This window comes from Necator americanus, chromosome I (assembly GCF_031761385.1).
Source record: "Necator americanus strain Aroian chromosome I, whole genome shotgun sequence".
Lineage (NCBI taxonomy): Eukaryota > Metazoa > Nematoda > Chromadorea > Rhabditida > Ancylostomatidae > Necator > Necator americanus.
The window spans coordinates 1,679,287-1,707,097 of NC_087371.1; the positions used below are offsets into that span (position 1 = coordinate 1,679,287).

At 39.3% G+C, this 27,811-nt stretch overlaps 6 protein-coding genes across 9 annotated transcripts; 3 read left to right on the forward strand and 3 right to left on the reverse strand.

The window, feature by feature from the left end:
• Window positions 1-83: 83 nt before the first annotated feature.
• Window positions 84-7,800, reverse strand: RB195_004195 (uncharacterized protein; the record flags this gene model as incomplete). The annotated part of the gene is made up of 18 exons (XM_064180439.1): window positions 84-163; window positions 741-862; window positions 1,580-1,667; window positions 1,774-1,907; window positions 2,315-2,482; window positions 2,545-2,737; window positions 2,994-3,082; window positions 4,121-4,280; window positions 4,331-4,469; window positions 4,531-4,627; window positions 4,692-4,783; window positions 4,838-4,956; window positions 5,381-5,536; window positions 5,668-5,791; window positions 5,855-6,062; window positions 6,119-6,203; window positions 6,387-6,555; window positions 7,711-7,800. 18 exons carry the CDS (start codon window positions 7,798-7,800, stop codon window positions 84-86), a joined length of 2,313 nt encoding a protein of 770 aa, XP_064033207.1.
• Window positions 7,801-10,456: 2,656 nt separating this feature from the next.
• Window positions 10,457-13,955, forward strand: RB195_004196 (uncharacterized protein; the record flags this gene model as incomplete). The annotated part of the gene is made up of 9 exons (XM_064180452.1): window positions 10,457-10,555; window positions 10,977-11,109; window positions 11,262-11,386; window positions 11,460-11,636; window positions 11,692-11,769; window positions 11,878-12,087; window positions 12,151-12,267; window positions 13,691-13,800; window positions 13,865-13,955. 9 exons carry the CDS (start codon window positions 10,457-10,459, stop codon window positions 13,953-13,955), a joined length of 1,140 nt encoding a protein of 379 aa, XP_064033208.1.
• A 304-nt stretch (window positions 13,956-14,259) lies between these two features.
• Window positions 14,260-18,371, forward strand: RB195_004197 (uncharacterized protein; the record flags this gene model as incomplete). 3 transcript variants are annotated; one of them, XM_064180469.1, is made up of 8 exons in its annotated part: window positions 14,260-14,316; window positions 14,384-14,581; window positions 16,308-16,439; window positions 16,496-16,605; window positions 16,663-16,810; window positions 16,882-16,945; window positions 17,177-17,328; window positions 18,327-18,371. In XM_064180469.1, 8 exons carry the CDS (start codon window positions 14,260-14,262, stop codon window positions 18,369-18,371), a joined length of 906 nt encoding a protein of 301 aa, XP_064033209.1. The 3 variants fall into 3 exon arrangements, with proteins under 3 accessions (XP_064033209.1, XP_064033210.1, XP_064033211.1); XM_064180468.1 differs by having other exon boundaries at window positions 16,514-16,605; XM_064180470.1 differs by having other exon boundaries at window positions 14,384-14,488.
• Window positions 18,372-18,758: 387 nt separating this feature from the next.
• Window positions 18,759-19,730, reverse strand: RB195_004198 (uncharacterized protein; the record flags this gene model as incomplete). The annotated part of the gene is made up of 5 exons (XM_064180485.1): window positions 18,759-18,944; window positions 19,190-19,246; window positions 19,300-19,436; window positions 19,502-19,601; window positions 19,662-19,730. 5 exons carry the CDS (start codon window positions 19,728-19,730, stop codon window positions 18,759-18,761), a joined length of 549 nt encoding a protein of 182 aa, XP_064033212.1.
• A 365-nt stretch (window positions 19,731-20,095) lies between these two features.
• Window positions 20,096-21,872, reverse strand: RB195_004199 (uncharacterized protein; the record flags this gene model as incomplete). Of its 2 annotated transcripts, none has more annotated exons than XM_064180500.1 (4): window positions 20,096-20,188; window positions 21,266-21,424; window positions 21,534-21,622; window positions 21,689-21,872. In XM_064180500.1, 4 exons carry the CDS (start codon window positions 21,870-21,872, stop codon window positions 20,096-20,098), a joined length of 525 nt encoding a protein of 174 aa, XP_064033213.1. The 2 variants fall into 2 exon arrangements, with proteins under 2 accessions (XP_064033213.1, XP_013308341.1); XM_013452887.2 differs by having other exon boundaries at window positions 21,689-21,854.
• Window positions 21,873-24,668: 2,796 nt separating this feature from the next.
• RB195_004200 (uncharacterized protein) lies at window positions 24,669-27,009 on the forward strand (the record flags this gene model as incomplete). The annotated part of the gene is made up of 5 exons (XM_013452888.2): window positions 24,669-24,761; window positions 25,595-25,682; window positions 25,797-25,961; window positions 26,032-26,123; window positions 26,872-27,009. The coding sequence occupies 5 exons, from the start codon at window positions 24,669-24,671 to the stop codon at window positions 27,007-27,009; spliced, it is 576 nt and encodes a 191-aa protein (XP_013308342.1).
• Window positions 27,010-27,811: the final 802 nt, after the last annotated feature.

Here is a 27,811-nt window from a genome sequence, read left to right on the forward strand (position 1 = left end):
TCTGCATCATGTATTTTTGTTTCTAGTTCTGATCATTTTCATGTATAATGTTGGAAATAAATACACTGCAGTGAGTATCATCTTTATTCCATGAAATATCTAAAAGCTGACGTTGCAAAGAGTTTCTCGATGAATATGTCGTCTTCAACGGCGGCAATATGTGCTGAAATAATACTTCTTGGTTTGAGATAGTATTCGTTTTATTATGCCCTAAAAAGTGTTTCAAAACCAATCAATGCAAACAATCATGGTACATGGTACGAGACATAGTAAAGTGCACAGAAAGCTTCACAGTCGCATGACTTTTAGATAACAGAAGTGAGCAAACAACATTGAGTTTATGGGGTTGTTAAAGAAGTTTGATAGCACTCCTAAATGGGGTGTGAAATGCTGCAAAAAAGGGGAAAAAGTGCGACCTTGTGAATGACGACAAAATCGTGAAGAGATCGTCGTTCTCCAAGAGCCCAACCGTATATTCGATTATTCGAAAGGATTTGAATAGTCGAATATAGGGAGATGGTTTCATCTGTTATGTTATGTCATAATTATTTGTTGTTGAAAGGATCTAATTACTGTAATCTTCTGCGAACAATCACAGGTGACAATTAATGCGACGGGTGGGGCCCTTTCGTTTCCGACTTTCGAAAATGTCTTGCGTAACTGCTTCGACAGAAGTCGCCGAAAGTGAGTTTTTTTGAATGCTGATTGCAGTGCTGGCATGTCTAAAAATTTCAACATACCAGCTCGACCTGTAAATCTACTCGCTCTTGGCGAGGATATGGAATGCCATGTTGAGTATCTGATTGCAACCGTAGTTCGATCACTTGTAGTGATGTCGTCGTGAACATTTGAGAGCATGTCTCTGAAATTGAAGAAAAATTTTTCGAAATAATGCTTCTTTATTATATCTAAGTGCTTTACGACATCTTCAAACACTCGCACTAAGCATCTACACTACCATATAAAGCGCAAAGTTCTTCCTACGATAATTCCCTCGGAACTCACTAGTGTAAAGGTGGTATAGTTGCGATAAAACACGGTAACACTTGCTGCAACCACTAGCCGCTGCATTTCGCGATGTCCCACCTCAATCCGAGCCACTAGCTTCACCGCGCCGCTTCGAGTGCTGCCGCTTGCACAACTACACCCTTTTTGAGCTAAATGTGAAGCGTCAAACTTCATCCTCCGAATGGTCATTCGATCCGAGTGAGGGACGGCAACTTGAGCAACCAGTGCTCTCACATTACTCAAGACGTAACTCTGTCATTATGCTGCTGTACGTTAAAACAAATCCGCGCGCATCACGCATCATACTTTTATTTGTGTCCCCTATTTCCTAGTTTTTGACAGGACAAAAATCTGTAAAGGACAAGGAATGTGGAGAAGGCCATAAATTCATAGGGTTGTCGTCACGTCACATTCGCACATTAAAAATGACAAAATTTCAACGTGGACACCTACAAAGAGGGTGCCCGCCAGCCAAATGTGATTACGATTACGCAGGATTTTCCCTTTTTATTTTATTTTTTAAAATTAAAACTGTGTTTGTTACGAACAGAAGAATAGGAACTGAACGAACCGATAAGTAGAGCCCAAGGCGGATGGATCTTTTAAAGCAGATTTGCACGGAGTTAGTAACGCGGAATGACATGGCACGAATAAATCAGCTACAAATTCAAAGATTACATCTATGCAGCTAAAAGCAGTGACGTGAGAAGAAAACATCTAGTGAATAGAATAAACAAAATAGTAACAGGTAAAAAAGAAATATACCTGGAGTTCCGATTAGTAGAACTCGACGGAAAAGGCCAAACGTTTTCTTTTGAGATAGCCGAAAGAGGAGTGAGTCGCAGAAAGTGGTTTCGTCCTTCAACGAAAGTTGCTCCATGCAACGAGACTGTTTCCACCTTAACTGTTTCAGAGTGGACGTTGTTTTCTTGTGGTTTTGAAACAAGGAGTAGAAAAAAAAATAATATGTAAATCATATTCAATAGTCCGGCTAAAGTCATGGTGCAGTTGCGCTCGAAGCGGCGCGGTGGCGATAGCGGTTGGAATCGAGGTGGGACTATCGTGAACCGCAGCGAACGATGGTAGCAAGAGTCCTCACTTGATCCTAACCAACTTCGAGCAGCCGCACCACTTCGAGCGCAACCGCTTAAGCAACTGCATTGTTTCATGTCGTTTCTACTATATATGTAATGGAATAAAGCCGGTATTGAATCGGAACAGCGCTTAACTACAAAATTTCCCACAATGTAAAAACATTGGTCGTAGAAAGAAACTGATTCTATTGATTGAAAGTTCAAAAACACACCATTGCATGAACTGAATGCCTAGATTAACACCTTTTCCAACATATGCAAGACCAAGATGAGGGCTGTTGATGGTCATCAAACAGTGTAGCCGGGGTCTCAACCATTCCGCTTCATCGCGACACACCGCCGCCCGAACAATCACTCCGCCCAGAGAGTGTGCGACGAAGCTGAACAATCATGGAATCGAACTGCTAAAGTTTTACGACGCATGCAAACTCTGAATAGTCACCTCACACGGACGGGCGGCTCACTATATCTTAACACATAGGATTGCACCTCACTAAGCAGATTTTCAGCCATCTCATCTATATCGGACCATGTTTTAGTGTGATTCGAAGAACTCAATAAATAATGAAATCCAGGAGTGTCCCCAGCTATAATACGAAAAACGTTTCGGTACGATGACAGATCATCGCAAGTTCCTGAAGAAAAAATCAAATTAACAATAAACACGTAACTAAGAGAAGGATAAGACTGCAAAATCCCACTACCGTTCTGAGCGGAGGCGACCGTCACCCGTTTTGGAACACTTTATTCACTCACTGTGCTCTGTCCATCTAATCCAAACTTTCTTATCAAATCTCTTTGTTCCATCACCAGGCAGGTGAGATGACTTGTTGCTTCCAGTGTGTACAGCGGCTACCTTGGCTCAGATTCGTACAAACGAGTAACCATTACCTTCCAATCCATGCACGAAAACAACGAGGTGTGTAGGTTGTTCAACTGGTTTCCTTACATCTCCGCCGTGTCGTAAAATTGCTTGTTCACTAGAAGAAATTATTAATCAAGATAAGAGAGAAATAAATCCTTGTTATGACAAAGTAAAGGAAATGAGAAAAATGGGAACAATTGAAGCTGGAATTTATAAATATTTTGGATAAAGATGAGGTATCTGACGTTAATCAATCTGGTTGGGATGCTCCACGACGTTCACTTCTATTCAGAATCGTTTAAGATTAACAAACATGTAACTGGCCTATACAATGACTTGCGGTGGCTAGCCGATGTGTCAAGTCAGTGTTTTTATCCTCCCAGACAAGTCTGATACCAATTTATCGACTCCGGAGGAAGTATTTTGATTTCCAACAAATATGAAGGGAATGTTTGAAGGTATATGACCACATGTCTTTTTTGAGTACCGCATTTAATCAGATTAACGACTCATGAATTTCAAAAGAATTGGAACACTGATTTCCAATACTCTGTCACCAAGACACATACGTTCCAAATACACTGAGTTATGTGAAAATCGGAGGATTTTCATCGTCAAGTACAATAAAGAAACTAAAAAGAGATCTGACATACTACAAATTCACAAGAAAACTCTTTAAATAACGCTCTAAGAACTGAGAAAACTCGGTAGCAATTTTCGTTGAAACTACACCGTCTCCTTCGCAAAGATCTTCTCCTATCGTGCACTATGGAGCTGTGCATCTCCGAAAAAAAAAACGTGCCGATAGAACCAATGTTCTCAATATACCGAAGGAAAGAAATTAACAAGTCGATGAAGCGATCATTGCAGAATGTGATGATCGTCGTGCAGAAATTTTGGATGTAATAAAACCAAGTTAAATGTTCGACGGAGTAGTAACAATACGCCGTGGACAAAACTAACATTCACTTCCGTGAATGTAATTACTCAAACAAAATAAATGAATAATTCTTAGAGAAAGTGTCGATTGAAGGATTTTATCATAATAAAAATCGAAATTCGCTTTTGTTGCTGCTATCATTGTAAGTGACAGTTATAAATTAGAAATCTATGTTAGTACTGGAAACTAAAAATCTTGTGAACGGTAAATAACCTGTAAATAAATCCATCAAACAGTCTCTGCTCTTGAAGATCTAGTTTCATACGTTCCCGTTCCACAACAAAATCGACAACCATACTCAGATCTTGTTCTGGAGGAAACACTGATAGAGGTTGTTGTTCGAGGCACAATTGTGGGCTTCGACAAGAATCCGCTGCAATAGCTACACTTAAAAAATTAGGTGCTATTAAAACCTATCCTTACTCTGTTGTGAGGAATTCGATGTCGTAGTACCGTTCACACTTTTACGTCGAAACCAAGGGAAACGGGAGTTGATACGGAGAGGATCATGACGCAGAATTGGTAAACCGTCGCCCATGGGTCCAATGGTCGAAGGACTCGGCTGAAAACACATTCATAATTTTTTTTTCATCTATAACAACATTGATACAAACTGCTCGCACTTTCTGATCAAGATTCTGATGATCTGAAGAAGTACTCCTAATGGAAACATCTGGTGATTTCAGCTCAAAAGAAAAACGTTCCTCGACAACAAGACACCTCAAATAAATAATAGAAGCAAAAAGGGACTATTATAAAAGGAGTAGCAGATCAGAAGAGTTACCAATTACTTGCACAGGTGTCCAGTTCAGGGCAGAAAAGAGAAAATCGAGGTAATTTCTCGAGGTACTTGCTTTTCGAAACAAGTGAATAAATCTGAATGAAACTCAATTATGACAGACTTGAAAAAAAAAACTAATATCTCCTTACCTTATCTGTAGAGCTATACTTGGAGAGTTCGCTTGGCGCGTATTCCACAAAGAAAAATAATTCGGCTAACATTTTTTCTCGGAATTTTAAGTAATTTTGCAACAATACTGATGAAATTGCTGAAATGTGTTGGATATGGAACCTCCTTAGCCATGCAACTTCAACATTTAACGCTCCCGAACTTCTGGTGCCTCCGGTACAGCTATACTCTGGTCAGAATGATACGATGCACGGGTACGATTGCAAAAGCGGCTGCCCTCGAAGCGGTGCAGTGGAAAGTAGCGTTAGGATCAAGGAAGACCGAACTGTAGTGATGGATGGTGTTGGGAAAGCCCTCCCCTCCTCCTCCTCCTCGATCCGCTACACTCCACCGCACCGCTTCGAGCGCAGTCGCAACGGCACGTTGTTCCGTACCGTTTTGACCGTACCATACATACTTGTTTACGAACAGCTATGACACAATATCCCTCACATATTTTCCCAGGAACAAAATGCATGCTGGCAGATATCTTCAAGAAAATATATAATGAACCTATGACTTACCTGGAGATCCAGTACAAAGCCGGATAAGTTGAGCATATAGAAGTGAAAGGCGTGAGCTAAGGCTAACAGTCACGTCCTCGAGTTCCACCCATGGATTAGTGGCCGTCTCCAGACGGCATTTCAAAGACTCCATTTCAATATTCACATCACATGGCTCTGCAAACTGTGAATAATTTCTGGAAACGTACTGCTTAAACAAAATCTGGGTTAATTTTTTCTGCGCTCTTAAATTTTTTACTTTTCTTTGGTTTTATGATAACTGTGCAGCGAGTATAACACCAACTTACCAATATTAACAGAAGTCACCATCTCCTTTATATTTCTGAAAACGAACTGTTCTATAGAACTAATCGACTGAAGCAATATGCTACCCGTTGTTAAATGAAATTGCTTCGATTTTGTGTCGACGTCCTGAACTATGAATTATTTAGATTTATGAATTGGGACAACTCGTTGATAGATTTCTAAACCTACTGGATCAGGCAGTCGCTTTTTTCTGCGTGGTAGGACCGACACGAGAGATGCAAAGACTGTCATTTTTAGAACAGCATAAGCATTATGCTCGAAGAAAATTTCTCGCGAGGAAGCTACGAGTTGAGCTGCACGAAGCGTAACTTCGACAGTTCGTTTACTATCCAACTCAAAGAGGGAAAAATTCGGAGGTCGATGTCGATCCATTGACCTAAGTTAAATTGACGACTTGAAAGAGATGGATGCTTAGTAAAGCCTATAACAAACCACAGCTCAACATCCAAAACAAGACTGCACGGTAACTCCAGATCTGCATGGGCATCGAGTCGTAACGAAATCAGAAATGGATCACCTAAAAATTCAACGGATAACACCGGAAAACACTATTCTAAATCTCAGTGAGTTTTGTTTGGGGAAAGAAGAACAGCCTTGTTTTAGACCTAGTCCGGCAACAAATCACCACTTTATCGTTCTTTGTGTTTTCTTAAAGAAATAATGTAATCATGCCTAAAAAGAAACACTTCAACTTGCGCACCAAGTGGTAAGGTTTCATCGATGTATGTTAACTCCACACTTCTAGATATGCCAACACCGTCATTGATTGATGACGGTAGTATAAACGAATCCTCATTAGAACGTGTTGTGTCCACGCATTGAATATCTATAGAAGTGAAAAGAGGAGAAGGTCTAGGGGTTAGCCGTACCTAGAAAAACAATGATTATGGACTGCATTTCAGTTACAAGAAGAAATTACACATTTTAGTTGCATCACATGTCACTAGGTAGAAGCGGAAGCAAAACAAAAAACGTGTTAGTCGAATCGAGAAAATACAAGAAATGACTTTAGGAAAAAAAAACAAAAGCAAATTTTCTCAGAAAAAATGTGAATGGCCAGTTGGTTTTCAGTTAATCACTCACACTTCCAGGATCTGAGGGATTTTATACCAGTAGAGTATAGAGTTTACAGTTTTACAGTTCACAGTTCTCTAAAGAGTTTACGTTGAGGAGTGGAACGGAAAAGTTAAGCGATAACACTTGGAAATAATCTCTTCTTCTGCAAAACTCAAAGGTTAGAGGTTTTTAGTAGCAACTCTACAACTCTCATCACCACCTATATGCGCGAAGAAAAAACCCAGAAAATCCCATTAGCCGAATTTATCATTAGAGTCACACTGGGTAACGTTGACAACACCTCATCGACTTAGTCACTCTGATGCTGAGGGTTCAATACAAAGAGTTAATCGATAGGTATAATTAGTGCTATACATGGGGAAATTCATCAATTGGTACGGTCATCAGAAATATAAAATGCAACACGTTTCCCCACATTTGAATGACGGGAGCGTGTGCTAGGGTGAAGTGTAGCGAGGAGGAATGGTACTCAACCGCGCTTTTATTTCTGGAAGTAAATAACTAAATCAATCGGAATCCTAAAAATTAAGCATTAATCTTAGAACATCCAATGAAATATAAAGTAAAGCTATTGAAAAAAAAATAAGAACGCGGCACATACTGAGGCAGGGTTTTACTTCGTTAACAATTCCAACATTCTCCATTCTTCACGGGGAATCGCCTTCACAAACACAATAAATTATTAACAAACAAAACTGGAGAGCCCAATACTAGTTAATACGCATTATTAGTTCGTCCCGACGACAGACGAGGCGAGAAATCAATGAAATACAGGGGAAAAAAGCGTTCGAAAATGGGTGGCGACGAATTGAAATTAAAATCCAACATCAAACACTGCCACTCCCACCATGAGAACGGTGTTTTTCGACAATCGCATCACAATTGTGAACGACAATAGTGATTTACAGAACAAAACTGTAATATAATAGTCATATATGATCACATACCTGATAGTATCCTCTCGTAGAGAGATCAACATTTCGTAAATCTTCCAAATTGATATGTACATTGAATACTGGGTGGAGTTCCACCCGCATCACTCAGAAATCGAACAGATAGAAGGAGCTGGGGCAGGATATGTGATGCCGAAATGAACAGAAGAATTCCAAAATGAGATTCAAGTTAGCATTGCTGGTTTCGTGAATCAATCATGTCATCAGCGCAGCCAAGTGTGGCGTACGCAACGCATCACGACCTCGTTCCATCCTCAGAGTGTTCCTGAAAAATGATGACGTGAAACTTAACTAGTCGTCTTAAAATACGTCCATTCTACGAGATCCATACATTAATATGTAGCATTTCTCGAAACAAATCCGGAGTGAAAGATCATTTCGTGTAAACTAAAAAAAAGTGCGGGAGATTATGACGGAAAAGCGTAGAATTGCACGAACCCGGCTGCCCTACAGTTATCCACCCTTTTTTCCCTATCATCATCACAACTGAGAAATTATTCCTTTCGCGGAAATTCACACCTTCCAATTTTTCATTTGATATATTCTCGGCGTTTAACGCATTCCCTCCTATCGACACAATTCACACAAAAATACGAGAAAAAACGTCTTTCAATATTTTTTTCGTCTCCTACGTGGACATTCCTACGCGGGCATTGTTTTAGTCATCGAAACCCACAATTTGCACCATTTGTCCTCTTTTTAGGACAGCGAACAGCTAATGCCGCTCACATTGCTCCTTTCTTAACAGCGCATTATCTTTAATATCACTTAAATAATGTGTTAATAGGAAAGGCAGATCGACCATGCTTCCAAGTACAAATTACGGTTCTTTTAAATTACGGTTTCTTTCTTTTCTTTTAGATTCTACGACTTCTATTCGACGCGTGTCTCTGTTAGCAACGCAGCTTTCCTTTTAGCCTCCCTCCCTGATTAGAAATTAGTCACGGCATTAAGTTACGGTAGGAATTATTTTTAACGAGCACTATCTTCAATGAAAACTATGTACATCCGCGAGTGACATGATTAAACATAGTTTAATTTCGTTTAGTCCGATCAATACCACCTGACTTATGGTGCAATTTGGCGTAGGCGACTGTTCTCGCGTCGCGGTGCGGGATTGCCACAAAGCGTTGATGATGTTTGGTTTTCGGCCCGAAGGTGATGGTGAGCAAGAATCGCTGTTGCGACTAGGTGTTTTTGATCCAATTGAATCTTGACGTCATAGGTCTCCATTCATAGAAACTCTCAGCCCCTTATTTAGATCGAACTGATAAAAGTAGATTATGGAGAGGTGGGTGGTTCGGTCCATTTCTTGCTAATTGGCGTAAAAAACAGCCCGGAAGATGCAGCGGGTGCATGCGGCTGGCGCGCTCCAGTCGAACTCGTTGTAGAAAATAGCGCGCCGAAACGCTCGAAGTCATACCTTCCGGGCCGTTTTTTACGGCAATTAGGAAGAAATGGACGGAATCACCTCGTTCTCCTTAATCTAGGTTCTCCACCTGAAATCCGTACCACCTCAGATTCGTGGGGTGATGCCTTTAAACACTACCTGAATCCACAACCGCAGGACCTAAGTACCGTTTGCCTGAAATTAGGGGATCCACATTTAGGGAATTAATTCAGTATAGCAAGGACAACTACTTATTTTAAAGCAACCTGAGCCCGGGGTTGGACTATAGTCCCGCCGCGTACATGTCTGCTGTAGGTCCGCAAGAAGCGGAGTGGAACGTAGCACGGAGATCATGAATTATTGAGCAAAGTGTGGAATGGCTAACGTGCAGGTACATGGGCTTTTCATTTGATCTGCGAAAGGCCACAGTTGGACAACCAGGAAATGCAAAAGAAAATAGACTTGCTATCTAAGCTAAAGAAGGCGAAAAAACTAAGGGAATTCGCTGCTGCACGTCATTATCGGTTGCCAGTTTGTTTGTTTGTTATTACTACATTTGTTCTATTTTATTTCAACTATTTTTAATCTTTTGTATTTTTATTTCTGGAAATTCTCTAACGTGTAGATGTCAGTGGAACAGCGTCACTATTATCTTAAGAGAAATGTACTAGGAGATGTACTGGAACAGAAATAGCTCTCCGTGGTGCTACAGATGCTCCATGGCTCGTCGCCGATTCAGAATAGCTGCCGTGCTTGTCATGGTAGGAATACGGCCAACTACGGTAGGCACAGAAAAGAGAATTGATAATTTAAGCGCAGCTTAGATTATAAAAATAGGTATTCTCCTATTTCAGCTCCTAAAAAATCTATCTCTACTATCTGCTATGGATCCTCGAGAATTCCAGGGCACCGCGGCGCAAGCCTGGCTCAGGGACGTCGTTCCCCCTCCTCTTCACCGATACGTGATGTGCGATAACTCGTCCAGAAAACCGTGCGGCTGATGCAGTTTGGTACCACCTTTCGTCCCGTGAGTTCCGGAAGGTGGCATGTGTTCGATGGGGCAGTGCCGTCGTTCCTAATTTCACATCATCACCACAGTAGTTTCATTATGTTCACTGATCGGCTCCCAATAATTGATCCGTTTCGTTGATGCTTTGTTAGCTGACGGCAAAAGCGCTCAATTCCAAACCAATTTCGTGGTGACCTATTACGCAACGGACGGCGAGTGCCTTCGCTTAGCTTTCACTGCGTTCTTTTTTTTTTCTCCTCGCCGACACTTTCCATTTCAATATTAATACCGTTTGGACTGTTTTCAACGGGAAAAAAGAGTCATATTTTTCAGTTTATGCAATGACTGAATCATCCTGTGACCGCTCGAAACAACCGGAGAAACCGGTAAAACATTTAGTACTTGATACTGGAGCGGTTATTGCCAATGTGAACTTGCATGTAAGTTTCAGTTTTCATTCCTTTTAGTTTTTTTTTTCTTATTGAATGGACGAAAATTCACTTCGCAACAGTCGGGAAAGAACGCAACAGAACGTTTTGAGTGGTTTGTGCCATTGATTTTGGCTTTGTTCGTCCAATATTGCAGTCATATTGATGGAAAGTTGTTCTGTTTGCATTGGTGGAACAGTCTTCCTTTTTGTACCTCAGACCGCCAATGTTGAGGTGTTCCTCTATTTTTGAGATGAAAGTGAATGCTAAACATTCTTTTATCATGTGCGAATGAATTTAGTAGTTTTTTTTTTTTCCTGAATTCCTTGGATTGGGATACTTGGGACTTTGCCACAAGTCTCGACGGACAAGACTATTGTCTTATTGTCTTTTTTTTCTCCCACGTCTATCTTAGTTTCAAAACTTCTTTAAGGAAATTGCTGAGCATTATTATGCACCGCCGGATGTTGTTTCGGAGCTGAAATCTTCTCGCTCAAAGATTACTTTCGATATTCTGCCATTTGAAGTCGAAATAAGGGAACCATCTACGGAAGCATTGAGAAAAGGTATGTGCTTACGATATGACATTTTGACAAAAAAAAGTAGGTGGTGGTCGGTTAAACATCTGTTAGTTGAAACGAGAAGTTCTTGAGAGTTTTATTAGTTCTTCAAAGTTTTATTGAAGGAGCAAATCTTCCTCAAATGTACAGTTTTTTAGTTGTGGAAGCATCGAAAAAGACCGGAGACTTTGTTTCATTGTCGCTGGCAGACATTAAAGTGATTGCCCTCACGTATGATCTCCATTGCCAATACAATGGACATTCTAGTACAAATGTCGACAAAGTGGGTACTTCTCCTTTTCCCATATGCAGTTCAGTGCATAAATAGAATTGTTTTTGAAGCATAGTGATTTCAGGCATGTGAGCCTGAGTCAGAGCCTTCTATTGAAAGTTTACTGGAAGAGGTTCGATTGAATTCCGAGCAAAAAAGTTTGAATGATGACTCAACCTCCACTATTGAAGAATCGAATGTTGACAACACGGAGAATGGTATTCCTTCGCGAGCCAACTTACCTGAGGGTTTTTGTGAAAATGTAAATGTTTGTAGTTAGTTTATAATATTATGTTTTCTAAAGGCCTGTACTGTAGGGTGATAGTGATGACGATGAAGGATGGATTACGGAGGATAATCTTGGAAAAGCTCTTAAGAAGATGGGAGCTTTGGAGGTAGATTATTTCGGAGTATCTGAGTATTTCCAGTTTCTTCATCTTGGTAGCTCAAAAAAAAAACAAGTTTGACATTTCCTAAATAATTCCAAAAAATTTTCCTTTCAGGTAGAAGAAGGAATTAATGTGGGATGTCTAACAACTGACTTTGCTTTACAAAACGTACTTCTGAGTATGAATCTCGGTCTCGTTTCATTAAATGGTTACCGTATAAAAAAATTAAAATCCTTTGTATTACGATGCCGTGCCTGCTTTAAGACCACTCCTATTATGACCAAAGAATTCTGCCCTTTTTGTGGTAACAAAATGCTGCACAAGGTAAATTTCACTGGTGTTTTCATCTCGTTATTTTTCAAAAGACATGAGAATTTTTCGTTCCAGTGTGCCGTTTCGGTGAACGAAGATGGAGAACAGGTTCTACACATCAATTGGCAACGACTATGTAACAAACGCGGTTTAAAGCATTCCCTTGGTGCCCCAAAAGGTGGAAAACATGCGGTAAATTTCTACTGTAAATAACCAGGTTCATAGACAAGTACCACTTTCTAAAGCGCTGTGATTTGCTAGAATACGCGTCTAGTTTTTTATGCTTCGTCTATATGCATTTTTCTTTTTGGCGGATTTGACTTGATGAAGTACCGATCATCGATCTGACCAATCATGCGGTGCATACAGTTTTTCTCTACTACAGTACCACCATTATGTAATGTCTACGCCCTTGCTCGAGCAAATTTGAATGAGAGACCACCCCTATTACCTCTGCAAATTGCAGAAGCCATGAAATCCTTACTTTTTTCTTAATTATCAATCTTATACTGAGGTCCATGAGAATTTCTTTTATCGTGGAATAAGGACCGTTAAGACTATAGAAAATTTTATACCTTCTAAGACAAAACCTCAGTACTTTTGTGACTTCGGTGAGGAAGAGTTCATATCGAAGTTTTCTCTAAGAATTTTCCTATCTGTCTTCGTTTACTCTTTGTATTTCTATGAAGAAAATCACCGAGATCCCTGCAAATAATTAGTGACAGAGAATAGAACATTTTTAACCCCAGTGTCCACTATTCCTAGAACCATTATAATTAATTGTCGATGTCTTTGTTCACGCAGTTTTCTTACTTATAATCGATCACAAGGGAGGAATCAGTGGCTGCGACTCAATGTTTGTGGATACCCTTAACCCCGGAATAATCGAAACTCGCATCGATGTACACCTCAAAGTTCTAGACTTTTTTTTGAGTGTGGAACTGGATAACTTGGATCTGGATATGTAGACAGAAAAAAAAAGAGAGAAACAAGAATTGCCAGTGAGCTTAAAACTGAATAATATATTCAGACCCTCGAATTCCTCAAGTGCATCGTCCTGGAGATCTCCAGCATCTGTTTATTGTTTTTTTTCTTTTCATGATTAGAGAGTTAGAGAATATTGTAATTGCTGGTGACACAATTGTTCTTCTACATTCCCTTTTGTTTCCAACGTTTCCATTTTCCAGTCGAGACGAACGGACGCACGTGTGGAGTAAAAAAATCTTTCACAAGTGTTTAAATGATTTCTAATTTGTTTGCCTTGTTTAACAACCAACATAATTATTTTGTAACGATAAACGAAGTGGTACAAAAACCAGGTTATCAACGTTTGTTTTTTCAATTAAACTCTTGTCAATGCCGTGGATGATTGTGTCAATAGATACAACTTCAAAGGCATAACTTTCAACACTATCTGGGCATAGCTTGGGGATTTCTTTCTCCCGTTTCTGTGTATTTTATATTAGCACCTTCACCGGAACCCAAGTTTCTCAGAAACTTTGCAGGTTTCCTAACACTGCAACACTATTATTTGCAAGTAATCACAAAACAAATTGTGTCTTTCAACTTTGTCCCTCTGGCTTATTTCTCTCGTGTAACCCATGACTGAATTTAGGTTAATGAAAAACTATTCGAAGATCAAAGAATGCCACAAAATCGTATGGCGAAGGTGCGGGTTGATCCATTTGGTGAGAGTCCTTTCGCAATTCACGATGTAACTTCAAGGTATGTATAACAGTGTACCCGAGTATGAAATGTTTGAATATAGCTATGTTTAGTGGTTTTTCAGATCTGCTATGCTCGGAATTCGAAAACTGAATAATAAACAAAAGCAAAGGCGTAATCCAAATGAAGCTCGGAGTGGAGGAAGGCGGAAATGATCCTTCGTAACGTGTGAAACTAAAGACGCTATCACAGTGATCGTATGTTGTTATTTCAACTGCAACATTTGTTGATTTTGATCTTGTTATAGAGGACAATCCGTTTCTCTGAAATTGTTTTCGTTTTTGTTTCAGTAGATTTGTATATTGTGATATGGAAGAATATGAGCAATGAATTATTACTTCAGAAGAATTTTGTTTCTGTCATGGTTATATCCAGTTCTACTTTATCTTGTTGTTCCAAAAAAAAAAAAAAATGCTGTAATTTCCCTTCTTCTGCTCCCATTCCAACCATGAATTCCAGATGTCTTCCGTCTACTATTGTCATCAGTGTCGGAATCAGGTCCCTTTAAGAAATACTGTGAGTGATTCATGCATGACATCCTAGTTTTAAGCTGTTTTCTTGAACATTTGGTCGTTCTTTTCAGGATATGATCTGCGGTGTATGCGGTGGTGAGTTTCTTGAGCAGATGACAGCGCCACTCCCTCGTCCGCCACCTAGAGTTGTCCATCATCATCATCAACCTGGCAGAGTACATTTTCATCATCATCATCATCATCATCATCCGCCTACACAACATGCTCATGTACATTTACAACAAGGCTCAAGTCAGAATTCACCGGAGGTTACTGTACTTCAGAATGCAGTTTTTGATATGATAAGATCATCATATGCTACCCCACCGGTGTCAAATCTGATAATTGTGGCAAACAATTTGTTTAGAGTATGCGCGTATTCTAGAGATTTTGTGCCTTAGAATCTATACAGTCAGCGCCGAACGTGTTGTTACCGTTTACGGCCCCGCTGGAGGCGACACACAGTCTTCGCGCCTCGGTGACGATTGCACGATAGCGGTACGATGGTACTTGTAAGGTCCTAAGAGCTCTTTTCTCCTTGTTTTTTTTTTGGTTTGTCATCCGTTCTCGTGTATTCCCCGATTAAATTCACATAGTTATAGCCAAATTCATTTTCGTTGCTTTTACCGTAAATGTCGCTTCTAGTTCATAGTAATTACTTTAGTTTGTACCGATGGGATTCCTATCTCACTTTTCCGTAAAGTTGTACGTGATTAGCCTTCTTCATGGCCGTTGCTAGGGCAACAACTGCAAAGAACGTTAATCACGCACGCACAATTACATGGATAAGAAGTGAGGACTGAAATTTGAGTGAAATCCAATTCCTAATAACTAAGATCACTGCGAAGATATCCTGGTACCAAACTAAACTATTAAGCAGGCGGAAAGAACTTTTCCCATAACTATAGCTACTATGAATGCTATTCACGTTTAATTACACCCAGCAAAGGAAACAGAAATCCAATCCCTGCAAACTAAAATCTTAGAAACACCTTGGAACCGAAACAAACAATAAAACCAACGAAAGGTGTGCTATCGAGCAATCGTTAACGGTGAGATCAGAAAGACGGGCAAGTGTCTGCTTCTACTGAAGATCTATGACATAACGCCAGAACAACAAGTTTGACGTTGCCTGTATACGAAAAGCTATAAATACGAAACTATTTTTTCCATTATTATGGATATTATGGAAAGATAATGCCAGTGATTTTGGCTTAGACTAACAAAGTAGATTAGGAAAATTCGATGGGATGTAGTCTTGTATCTAAGCCATCACAACACGTCGCACAGACATCCTTTCTTCATGTTAACAAAACAGTGCGGCAATTATACTGTGATCAAAACGACATGAAGCATGGTGCATTTGCGTAAGCGGCTGGAATCAGGGTGGAACCATTGCTAACTACAGTGAAGGATGGTGCTAGCAAGCGTACCCACTCGATCCAAACCGCTCCGCTCCATCGCACCGCTTCGAGTGCAGCCGCTTACGCTGCTGCACCATGCTTCATTCCGTTATCACCCTACTATACCTGCGGTGGGGGCAGAGAGTTTTGGAAAGATCAGTACGGTTGCCGCATTGTGCACGTTATCCATAGTAAACTCTTTTGGTCTAATTGATCGGAATAAAGGAAAAAAAAATGGATATGCTGGAATAGATCGCAATTCATCAGTGACACCAAACTCAATGTACTCAACTGACAAATGATGCAAAACGAACGTTACGAAGAGAAAAAGTCCGACCATTTCACATATTTCGGGGATTTCAAATCAAGAAACATTGAACGGAAAAGAAACGAATGATATAATCTTAGTAATCTAGGAAGAAAAGAAAAAAAGCGGGAATTAAAGCTGACATTAATAAAAGGAAGGAGTGATTTTTACAGAACTGTACAGAAATGCCTCAGGATTGTGAAGACAGACAGTCCATTGATGTTGCCTTTAGAATAACAGTTTTTGTTGTAATTTTCGTTGTCTTCAGTATTTCGATCATTGCAGAACATCCTTTCTTCTATAATGGGAATGTTCAACAGTCTATCACAAGGTCCTCCACCAACTTCATCTCAAAATCCGGAACCAACAGGGAATGATACCGCTAATAACACTCGTCCACAAGGTCCTCAGAGTATGGTGAGCGCAATTCAAAATTAATGGTGGTATGAAGTCCCTCGATAAATTGCTTTGAGACTTTCTCGCTCGATCAGGCAATGCAAATGCATCCGATTCTGAGTCAGGTGCTCGCTACTTTGGGTAATCCAAATATGCAAGTCCGTATACACATCGGAGATGACGGAGAGTATGTTACTTTACTAATTTTTCTTCTCGAGAGCTTTTATACGAGGATATTTCTTAGCGGAACAATGCACGGTCCGTTTGGTGACTATGTGTGGGGCGAAAGTGGCATGGATCGTATTGTTACACAACTACTCAATCAAATGGACGGAAACACAAGGCCAGTAGGGTTAACGGATCAGCAGATCAACAGGTTGCCCATAATAAAGGTACTAAAATTATTTGATAACGTTCTAAGTCGTCGTGTTATAAACATTAGACATTCTTTAATATCTTTCAGGTTTCAAAACAGCATGTTGAGAAAGACACTCAGTGTACTACTTGTTTCGAAGATTTTAAACTCGGTAAGATCTTAATTTTGCTTTAAGCTGCTACTTTTTGAGTGGCTTGAATTTCATTTTTTTTTTCTTCGTTAGGATTCCTAGAAGTCAGTTGTGTTCTTGATAAACAATTCATGGGAGAAATGTTTACGTATCTGTGTTTGATGTGTTTTTGTTTCTTAATAGTAATTAATTTGTGAAAAAGAGCACTTTATATTTCAAAGACGGTTTTATTTTACAAAAGTGTATTTTTAGGTGAACTTGTCGTGGAACTGCTTTGTCACCACATTTTCCATTGTCAGTGCGTTGTTCCATGGCTACAGCAGCGTCCATCATGTCCGATATGTAGACAAGAAGTCGTTGCATCGCAGTTCCCTGATCCTGCTCCAGGAGCTCCTACTGTTTCGGTGGGTTGTCTTTCAGGTTGAAAATTTGTGAAGTGGTTTTTATTTCAAAAAGTTCGAACGAAATGTGTAGGTAGCTTCAATTTTGTCTGCTTGAACACGATTACAATGTTCAGTCGGTTCTCGCTTTGCTCATTTTGAAAGTATCGTTGCTTTTTTTACTTGCTTTTGACAAAGAACACTGAATGAATGTACGCTTCTTGGCAGATATCTTCTAACGGGTTTCTGGGCCACTAAATAATAGCGCCGATAGATGCGATCAGCATTAGTTTAGTGGGAATAGGATTCGTAGGTAATAAAGTTACGCAAAGCTATTAGTGCACCAGTCAGTGCTCTAATATTTTTAGTATTGATTGTAAAGGTAGACATGATGCAATAATAGTATCTGAATGTTGTTCGATTAGTCTGCCACGAAGGATATGCTTAAAGTGTATCACTAAAATAATGGTAGTTGTACAATTTCCCTTCTCACAGAAGGTACAGACGAGAAAAATTGGTTTAAAGAAAAATCGCCCCTAAATTAATGTTCAATTAATCCACAAAAGGAATCCTGAGATCTTCGATCTGTTCTGCAACCGCCGGTAGTTATAGTTAACAGGTGATCAAGACGTATCTCTACCATCCACACACTTCCTGCGGGTGATATATGCAATTTCTCTCCCCTGTCATGGGATAATCGGAAAAAATGATCCCAGAAAAGATAGATACAGTCGCCTCTCCCTCCTCGTGTATCTACAGCCTATAGCTGCTGACAATCATTGAACTGCGATCTGTCTTAGGAAGACAGAAGGTCCGATAGAACGACAATGAGTAGATTCTATGTTATTTAGTCTAGTATTTAGCTTAGTTTTTAGATATTTCCCTGCCTGAAGGAATAACTTCGCCCTCTTACATCAGATTAGGTTGATAACTATTTCTAGTTAGATAGTTTGGTAGAGGTAGCCTAAATTGATTCTTACGTTATTCACGAATGAGGGTCTTCTCGAATGTTTCTATTTCAGAGTTTGGAAGCCAAACATGACTTAATTGAACCGGAGCTGGATTAAACGAACGGTGATTCATCTTACGTGATTGTTACTATGTCTTTTATATATTTTTTTTGCACTTGTGTGAAATCTGGTCACTTGTTTATTGCAATGGAACAAGTGTTGAAATGTAAGTGATAGATGCAACAAAACTGATCCTTTCTTTTCCCTTTTTTATTTCCTATTATATTTGGGTTTTAATGGCGATGTATGATGTACATAACTGTGCTCTTCCGTGTAGCTGTTCAACTTGTGCCTACCCATCATTGTCAAAACGTTTGTTTAGTCAAAAAACCCAGACACTGAGATAATGAAAATTCATGCCGTGTTAACCCATAGAAAACATTCATTTAAAAAAAAAATAAATATGCATCAACAAGGAAGGGACAGGGAAGAACTCGAAACTGACTATTGTTCACGATGAATAATAACAAATAAGCCGAGCAGGCCCAAAACAGCATATTTCAATTTTGGATAATCATTCATAAGGATCGTAACCATTCCAACGTAAGGTAGAATACCTTTCGTGCGTCCAACAACATCAGAACGGTGAAGCCACATTTGTCCCGGAGCATAAAGGCCACGATCATCAACCTGAATAATTTAATTGGATCTGAATTACTTCAGAAACTGGACACTTATGTTCTCAAATATAAGGAAATATAATATAGTCAGTTTAAATTTGAGGAAAACAAACAATATTTTAACAATTTCAAAACAATGATAGTTCACGCTAAAAGTTAATGGCGTTTCTTATCGTAAAACTTGGATGCACAGACTTTTTTTCCATATTTAGGACGAACATAACCGAGAAGTGAGCCAATCTCGTTAATGTTTACCTGATTATTATCTCCTTTGGTAAGGAACTTGGTATCCTGTGGTGTTTTCTCGTGAACCTATAGAGACAATCATGAACTCCAGTAATGTTGGGGATATCATTGTAAATTACCTTAATAACTCGATGAACTATTGGTATATCTCTACCATCGATTTTAAAAACAGTGATGTCTCCGGTCCTAATTGGGTCTGCTTGGTCATTGGTAAGAAGTAAAAGGTCTCCACGGAAAAACGCTGGCTCCATTGATCCTGGAATGTGGTCAAACTAAAATGGTTGAATGATTAACTCAGAAACAATGTGAACTTCAACTCACCTGAGAGAACAACAACAATGGGGCTCTCGGATCCTGTGACAACCATAAGACCTTTCCATATCATTAATGCAGATGAGACGACCATGGCGAAATTAAGGCCCTGAAACTCAAGATCAGTCATTCAGAATAAGAATGATAGTATAAAGATCACACCACTCACTTGATATATAAGTTGTCTGAAATTCATCCGCCTCAGCTCGTCAAACATGGCTAAGTCCAAAAGCCCCATTATGACTGAATGTATTTAAAAAAAATAAAAGTGGTCAGCGAACGGGACTGCCGAAGGGAACTGATACAATGAGTTACAAACTCATCCGTAGTGAAGATCGCAAGGACATCACAAACACTTCATTACTCTTTGAAAACATGGATATAACAGGCAACATAAAGTGAGATCACAATCGATAATAATGCACTAACACATAATAATCACGAAATCAAATTCCAAAAGGTAGACCTGAATGGTCTGATGTAGTCAATGCGAATCATTTGTCTGCGGAAACAAAAACGTAGGATGGAATTTGCATTTTCTCCAGTTAAGAATTGATGTCAGTTGAGTAAGATAATGATGAAGTTGTGAAGTGACCATTGACATTATTCAGTAGAGCAGAGGCCCAAGTAATCGTCCATTAATGTTCCAATGGCAAAAATATCGTTGGCATCAACCCGTGTCCCGATCAATTTCACCTGGAAGCAAATTACGAGAGTAAAAAACTGGACAGCATATAGCACTCAAGAGTAGAATCAAAGTACATGATATTATCCGTTTTGCACGTCTTGGTAATTATATAATTGTGTCCATCACAGTCCACATGGTTTCCTTCAGTTCTACATAAAATTCCTTCACATAAAGTAAAGCAATGTTTCTCTTCCGAAAGCGAGAAAATGATGAGCCAAGAAATAGCTTTAGAAATAAAGCGAATTAACGACAAGCCAAATAAGTTTTGGAAGCCTTTAGGAAAGTCTGCAACTGTAGTCTACAGTCTACTGTACACGTCCTGCTATTTTAGCATATTCCATACGAGATCAGAGTACCATATAACATTACTACAAGAAACTTATCGAGAAGAGAATTTGATCGCATTGACTGGATTCATTACGTAATTAGTGTTGTAAAGTATTTGCATTTTTGCAGTTTCTTAACATTTGTTCTAATAAAATCACAACAGTAAGCAAATAAGTAAGGACACGCAGAAATAGTGGATTTGGAAGCTATCGCAGCGGCATCATTATGCGACAGAGCTCCCTAGTTACGAAGATTTTAGAATATCCGAGAGCTTAGGTACTACATTAGGTATCCCGTGCTACTGCGTAGGACCCAATCCGATAATAAAATCGTATCCTTATGTCGCAAATTTGCAACTTCTAACTATAAGAATGATGGACTCCAAGAAAAGGGTTTGCTTCGAAATCACTCTCCTTCCAATAAGCTTCGAATCAACCCTCGTAAATGAGGAGAATAGTTAGGAACTTCTACAACATGTAGAGAGCAATCGAACCGATTTTTGTAGGATTAGTTAGCTCAGTACCTAATGTTGCAGTAATTTCTTTTATACGGCAAAAGTAAACAAATTAAATGTAGAATCTAATGGATCCAGCGATAAGATGGAAAATAAAGCTCCCGATAGAAAACTCCTTGGACAAATTCTCATCAAAAGTGAAAGCACGACAAATAACTGCTGCTTTCGCCGGAGAATTGCGATAAATTCGATTGAATTCGAAATGAACTCAATTAAATGCAATGTATTAAAATTGCCAACAAACCCTGATTTCGTCGTCCTGTTTAATAATAGATGTTTCATCTTCTGTCTTATAGCATGGCGGATTAGAATTTGGATCAAATTCCATGTCAGGAGGGATGCAGTGACGGGAAATGAAACATGATAAGGGACCAATATCGCAGAATATTCCAACTTTGTTAACCTGAAGCGAAATTGTGAAGTACATATGCACTTGAGTACGATTAAATATGATATTAACAATATGATCTTGACTTTACATCTTTACCACACTGTTAGAATGTTTACAGTACCTGGTTGACAACTGCGTCAACAACTTGGCCCTTGAAAGGCCGGAACACAATAGCTTTGTATTTCACAGGGTATATCACGAATCCGCGGCCTAAAGTGAACATTTTGCCGCAGCGTTAAATTCTAAAAATCAATCTTTACAGTGCATCAAACTAACCAGGCTGTATAAGACCATGCCCAATCGTATCGATCGTCGTAACGGCGATGACGAATCCGAATTTGCCTGTACAGGTGCCCTCCACCTCAGCGAACAGCTTCATTTTGATTGTTTCATTCAAATTTGCACCGAAATATTTCGGATGAAGGCAGACTTCATGTTCCATTGACAGGTGGAAGAACATGATGATGATCTATAATGCTCGTTTCATTTTGCATGAAGTTTTAAGAAAGGTGAGAATATAACCACACAAACAACCGTAAAAGGAGCTTTCGGAAAAGTGCAACTTTATCCTCCAACATTTCGCGAAGAAACACTCGAAATCGGAACTCCAAAAAAAAAGAGTCCAAAGTCGTCGGGATGATTGAAAGGGATGTTATACGAAGAAAGGCAAAATACTCAAATCCTTCATGCAGACACATACACAACTGGAAATACTGATGTATAGGTTTCCAAATATTTTAAAAGGTTGGATAGAATACTTGAGGATCAGTCCAAGATCTGTTTAAAAAAATACGACGACGAATAGGAACGATGTCAGGTAAAGAGAGTCGACAGTCTTGGTGATTCTACGTTTTAAGTTCGATACATTTGAGAGACATCATCACACACTTCTATATTTTAGAAATCCACATCTCGATGTAATTCTGGACAAATAAGGTGAGGTAAAGTGTAGTTGGGATCAACTCAGCCGTGCTCTTATTACTCTAAGCGAATGACTAAGGTAGAGCTTCCTTAAATAAGAGGGCGATTGAGATTTCCCCTCCCCTCCTCAACTATACTTTGCCACTACGGGGTTTCCTTAATATCAGAGTTTTGTGATGGAGAGGACAGTTTACGTCGAAATAGCGAAATCTCGTTACCAGTAATCTACAGGCAGTCAAAAAAAGAGATGAAGCATTTTCGGGTATCGAAAACTAGGTTTTCCCAAAGAGTTAGAGCCAAACACGTTGAGATAGCACATAGGACATCCGAAGATTTCAATGGAAAAAAAAGAGAAATTTAGCGATGAACACCGCTTAAAAGAATCGAAGGAAGGGAGTTAGTTCAGGACTTCTTCAAGATTTCTTTGAGAAAATACAAGGAGATTTGGATATGCAAAGAGATACTAAGGACGGAAGAGTTACTGTACGAAAATTATCCACTTATCCACGTAATGGTGATGGTGATCAGAGCACACCAGTGCTGACGTAGCACTCAACAGTTCCAGAACAATCCCGAATTTTCCCCAGAGATAGGGCAATGACCAGTAAGAAACACTAATTTGAAACAATATCGAAGGAGTTTACCGGATGCTACATCATAGGATGGAATAAACAATGTTAGATCAAATTGACAAATTTTAATGTAGAAATTCCAATAATTCCATGTTGGAGGTACGAGTTGTCCGAAGAGTGGGATTCGAGCACGATAGAAACTCGTCCTCGGCGCACCCATACGTGGTGGGAGGTCCTTCGTTACACGAGTATGCGCTTAGTAAGAGCCACGTAAACATTTCCACGTTTCCAGTCCAGCTACGGTCCGATGGATATCGGTCATCTCAGGCCCGTCAAGTTTTTCATGAAGAATTCTTGGCATTTCTCTTTCATTTATGGATTTATTTAACCATTGAGTTGCTCTGGTGAACTAGAAATTGCAATGGTTTAGTTCGTATATCCATTTGTTACATTGGATTTCTAGGATATGGTATACAAGGAGTTCGCTTTGTCTCGCACATGATTTTTTTGAATGAGGTTATAGATTCCAGAAGCTGGTTTTCTCTGTTTTTTTACCTCCTCTGCCTAGACCTGCTCACGCTCTTTTTTTCTTGCTTTGCCATCCACAGTGCTGCGTGTAGTGTAACGGTTAGAGGTTCCGCTCCCTACACGATCGATCTGAGGTTCGAATCCGCCCTAGTGCTCACCAAGCCACTCTTCCCTCCGGGATCGATAGATTGGTACCAGACTTGTCTGGGAGGATAAAAACACTGACTTGACACATCGGCTAGCCACCGCAAGTCATTGTATAGGCCAGTTACACGTTCGTAAACCTCAAACGATTCTGAATTGAAGTGAACGTGATGGCGCGTTCCAAACGGATTGATTAACTCCAGACACTTTACTTTTACCATCCATCTTTGTTGGGTGCGAACTTTGTACCGTTTACAAATATTTTCTTTTCATTTTCTGTGTAGATTTCGATGGAAAACCCAGCAAGGTTGGATAGTGAGCTGTGCTGTACTCAATTCTTCAAATATTGCGACTGATGACTGTACAGTAACAGTAACAGAATACAAATGTACTATTTGCAACCACTGTCAATGATAACAGACAGTGGTTGCAAATAGTACATTTGTATTCCATCAGAGAAATGGCTTAGGAATTGATTTATGTTTCAAATGATTTTAAATGTCAGATCCTTGACGAAGTACGAATTCGTTGAATCCCGCTTCCCCTAATAATTTGGATAAAGGCATGTGGAACAGTCTTGTGTGATTCCGCGTCTCCAACGATGCAACTAGTTACGCGATAGAACGCTGGCAAACTCTGTCGTCGTCCAATGTTCACAATCTGACTAGTATAACTCAAATAAGCAGCAGAAGCTCCCCCTCCTCATCATAATCTCAGACGTGTTGCGGATCGCTCTCGTCTTGTTGCCCGTAGTAAGTTGCGTCGTTGGGAAGACGAGATCACACAATTCCAGTTTTACACGTCTTTTTTCTGGATTAGAAGGGGAACCCAACTAAGTGATCGCGCTTATACTCGAGAACCCACCCAACACCTCTATCTATTCAAGAGAAAACTCAATAGCAACAATTTTCTGATTTTTTGACGCTGCCTTCAGGCATATATTTTGCTCCTTAGATCTTGTTCTTTAGTTCTCATTCCAATCAATGTTACAATGGGATTTACGCTATTTTCATTTTTTTTTATTTTAGGTTTCTTTAGGAATTATCCTATACAGATTTATGCAGCGGCTGAAGTAACTCGTGAAGTCTCCTATGTACACACTCTCAGCTGGTCTATGGGAAAAATTCTTCAAAAAGAGAGATTACTACATAGTAATTGTGGGCCTGGACAACGTCGGAAAAACTGTACGTCTGCACTTTTGGAATCTTACTTTATCTTTACAATTTTTCTCAGTTCCGTAGTTGTTTGTTTAATACGGTCGCTTTCTAATGTATTATGTCGGTCTGACACGATACATTCGGCAGGGGCGGGGATTAGCTCTGGGGTTCATAGCATCTTGCTGTAGAGGGATTTTGTTACGCAAAAGACTGGAACCTGACCACAATCACAGTACTATTGCACAAAAAAGATTTTAAAAAATTAGAAGAGGTAGAGTTTTCTAAGAGGCTATCGTTCCACTCTCCTATCGATTATCGCCGTATCGATCGGTATAGGTGAGCACTGGTTCGCCTCTACCGAGTAATACATCTGGATGACACGCTATTTTCCACGGCAACTGTACTTCTTTCTACAACATCCGTGTACATTAGACCAGTCTAAAAAGAAAGGATGTTTCTTCTTCTGAAGAACTCTCGAAATTTTTATAGAAAACTTGTAAATTACTTGAGAAATGCATTCGATTTCTATTCCTTTTTTTGCACTTACGAGATGTTTACCATTGATATATTGGATGATTTTCCCATCGGCTTTGTTTAAGGGTTTTTATTCATAATTGAAATTGAAAAGTAGATTTGAACAGCTGAAAATGAATGCTCAAAAACATTCATAAATGTAGGAAAATGGATGTAAGTCAGTTAGGGATTTTCAAGTTTCAGTTTAGTGGGATTTTTGGAAGATTCTTTGACGGGTTATTGCTCCCCGTCCCTTCCCTTCTTTTTGACCGCCATTCTTTTTCTCCCTATATGTAATACACATAGTACAAAGAACATTATAGGTACAGATATATCATCCATTTTAGACTTTTCTTGAACAGACGAAATCCCACTTTGTGCACGGCTATGGCGCATTGAATCCTGCACGGATAACAAGTACTGTTGGATTGAACAGTCAGTTTGTTTCTTTAACGCTATCTCCATTGCTACGAAATTTCTTTTTTTTGCTACGAAATATTTCTAAATTGAAATGTTCTGTCCTTTTCCATAATTTTAAGTGTGTTTCAGTTGGCAAGGTGGAAATCAATAACACTTGTTTGAACTTTTGGGATCTGGGCGGGCAAGAAGATCTCCGAACTCTATGGAGCAGCTACTATGATGAGGCCAATGCTATGATTTTTGTAGTCGATGCCACTAGAAGAGATTTGTTTGCGGAAGTTGCCAGTGTGTTCAGTTAGTTCAACCACTGATAAATTTGTTACGTATACTAGTGCACTCTTCCTCTTTTATCTGTATTTTTAAGGAGAAGTGATCTCAAATGAGTATGTGCAGCGAATGCCGATACTCGTCGCTGTGAACAAAAGTGAAATCGATGGTGCAGCTGAAGCCGCAGAGGTACTGTATTCCAGCATTACTAGTTCAAAATTTCGCTCTATTTTCTCTGCTTCCATTCGTTTACGTATTCTCTTTATGAACAAATCACATTTCTGCGTTGTTATTATCTCAAGACTTATTATTGAGTACAAATACAATTTTTTGGCTAATCGACCCTAAAAAGAGACAAATTAGAGTTGGATGTCATCTTAGCCACCTATGATGGAATGCCTACGTCGTACAATTTGAATGCAGGTCCAGTGGGAGCAGAAACCTGAACATCTGCTGACTTTACAGCATTTCACCACAGATCTTTTATTTCAAAACCATCTGTTAAGTTAATTTCAAAATGACGCAGAACTAAAAAAGAAATACTCTTTAGAAACACTCTTTAATCAAAAATAGAACAAATGCGGTTGGAATCTGCAATGCAGCACGGATATGATCTGCGACTCATGTATGAGCCAGAGTTAATAAAGCGCATTTTTGTTACTAAAAAGTTCTTTTTTAATGAAGAAGATTTTTACTCACATTTGAGGCTCAAAGAAGAGTGATTAGTTGCGGAAAACTTCGAACATATTTTATGTAAAGGGAAATGCTTGTTTACTTTTGCGTAAAAGGTAGCTAAATGGACTTTTGCGTAAAAGATAGCTAAATGGAAGTAAGTGGTGTGCCAACCGCCATTTTCTCAGTTTTTTAAAATGCATTTCGTTGTTCTTCCTCTGTTCTATGCTTAAAGGATTCTGACTACTTAAAGTTTTTCCTTCAGGTGCGGCATATTTTACAAGATGATCAACACATTGGTGATTTAGCCGTATTGCCAGTATCTGCGCTCGAAGGCACAAATATCGACAGATGCGTGCGATGGATAGTCCGTACCTTAGCGAGTGAACCTTTGTATCTCTAACTATTTTTTTTTTTCTACGGATTGCAAGTGATAAGAGTAGCGCCTTCTCTCATCCATTTCGTGTGTATGCTGTATAGTCTGATTTAGCGGAACTTACTTCGATACGGATATTAAGTTAAACTCATGAACTCGTGGCACTACCAATTATAGCTTATGTGTTAACTTTCTATTATTTCGACTCTACCGGCTCACACGGAAAGTAGTTGTTTTCGAAAGAAGCCCAATTTTGTCCCAGCACCACTTAAAAATCATTGATTCCAATTCCAGCTTTGTTTTAGAGTTATTTATTAGTGTGGGTTGCGAAATTGCCGGCTTTTAGTCCATGTCAATATTTCTGTACTCTGGTATAGTATAACATATCTTCAGTTGTATACTACGTGTGGCCTTGTTGTCTCATCAGTAGAATATCTGAAGAATTCGAAAAACCTCCTCTGTTTCTAGAGACCACGACTAACCCCTACTGCCTTCAAGAGCACCTGTATTTATTAGTAGAGATATGCGGCCATCTCATCTTTGACCAGCTCATAAACTGGGAACATCGAAAACGTTTTTTCTGTGTCTCAGCCAAAACAATTACGGGTCAGGATATTTTGAGGAGTTTTAGGATAGTTGGTTGTCCATTCAAATAGGGTCATTTTCGAGTCGCAGTTTTCTTTGTATTTTACTTTCTCTTTCGTTATTATTTTTGTGATCCACATTAGTAGAATTTGTGCTCCGTTATTGTCGTATCTAATGAAGAAATCCATACTTTTTTGTCAGGAAAACTACTGTGTGATTCTGTTCCCGAAGCAGAGTTTAAGAG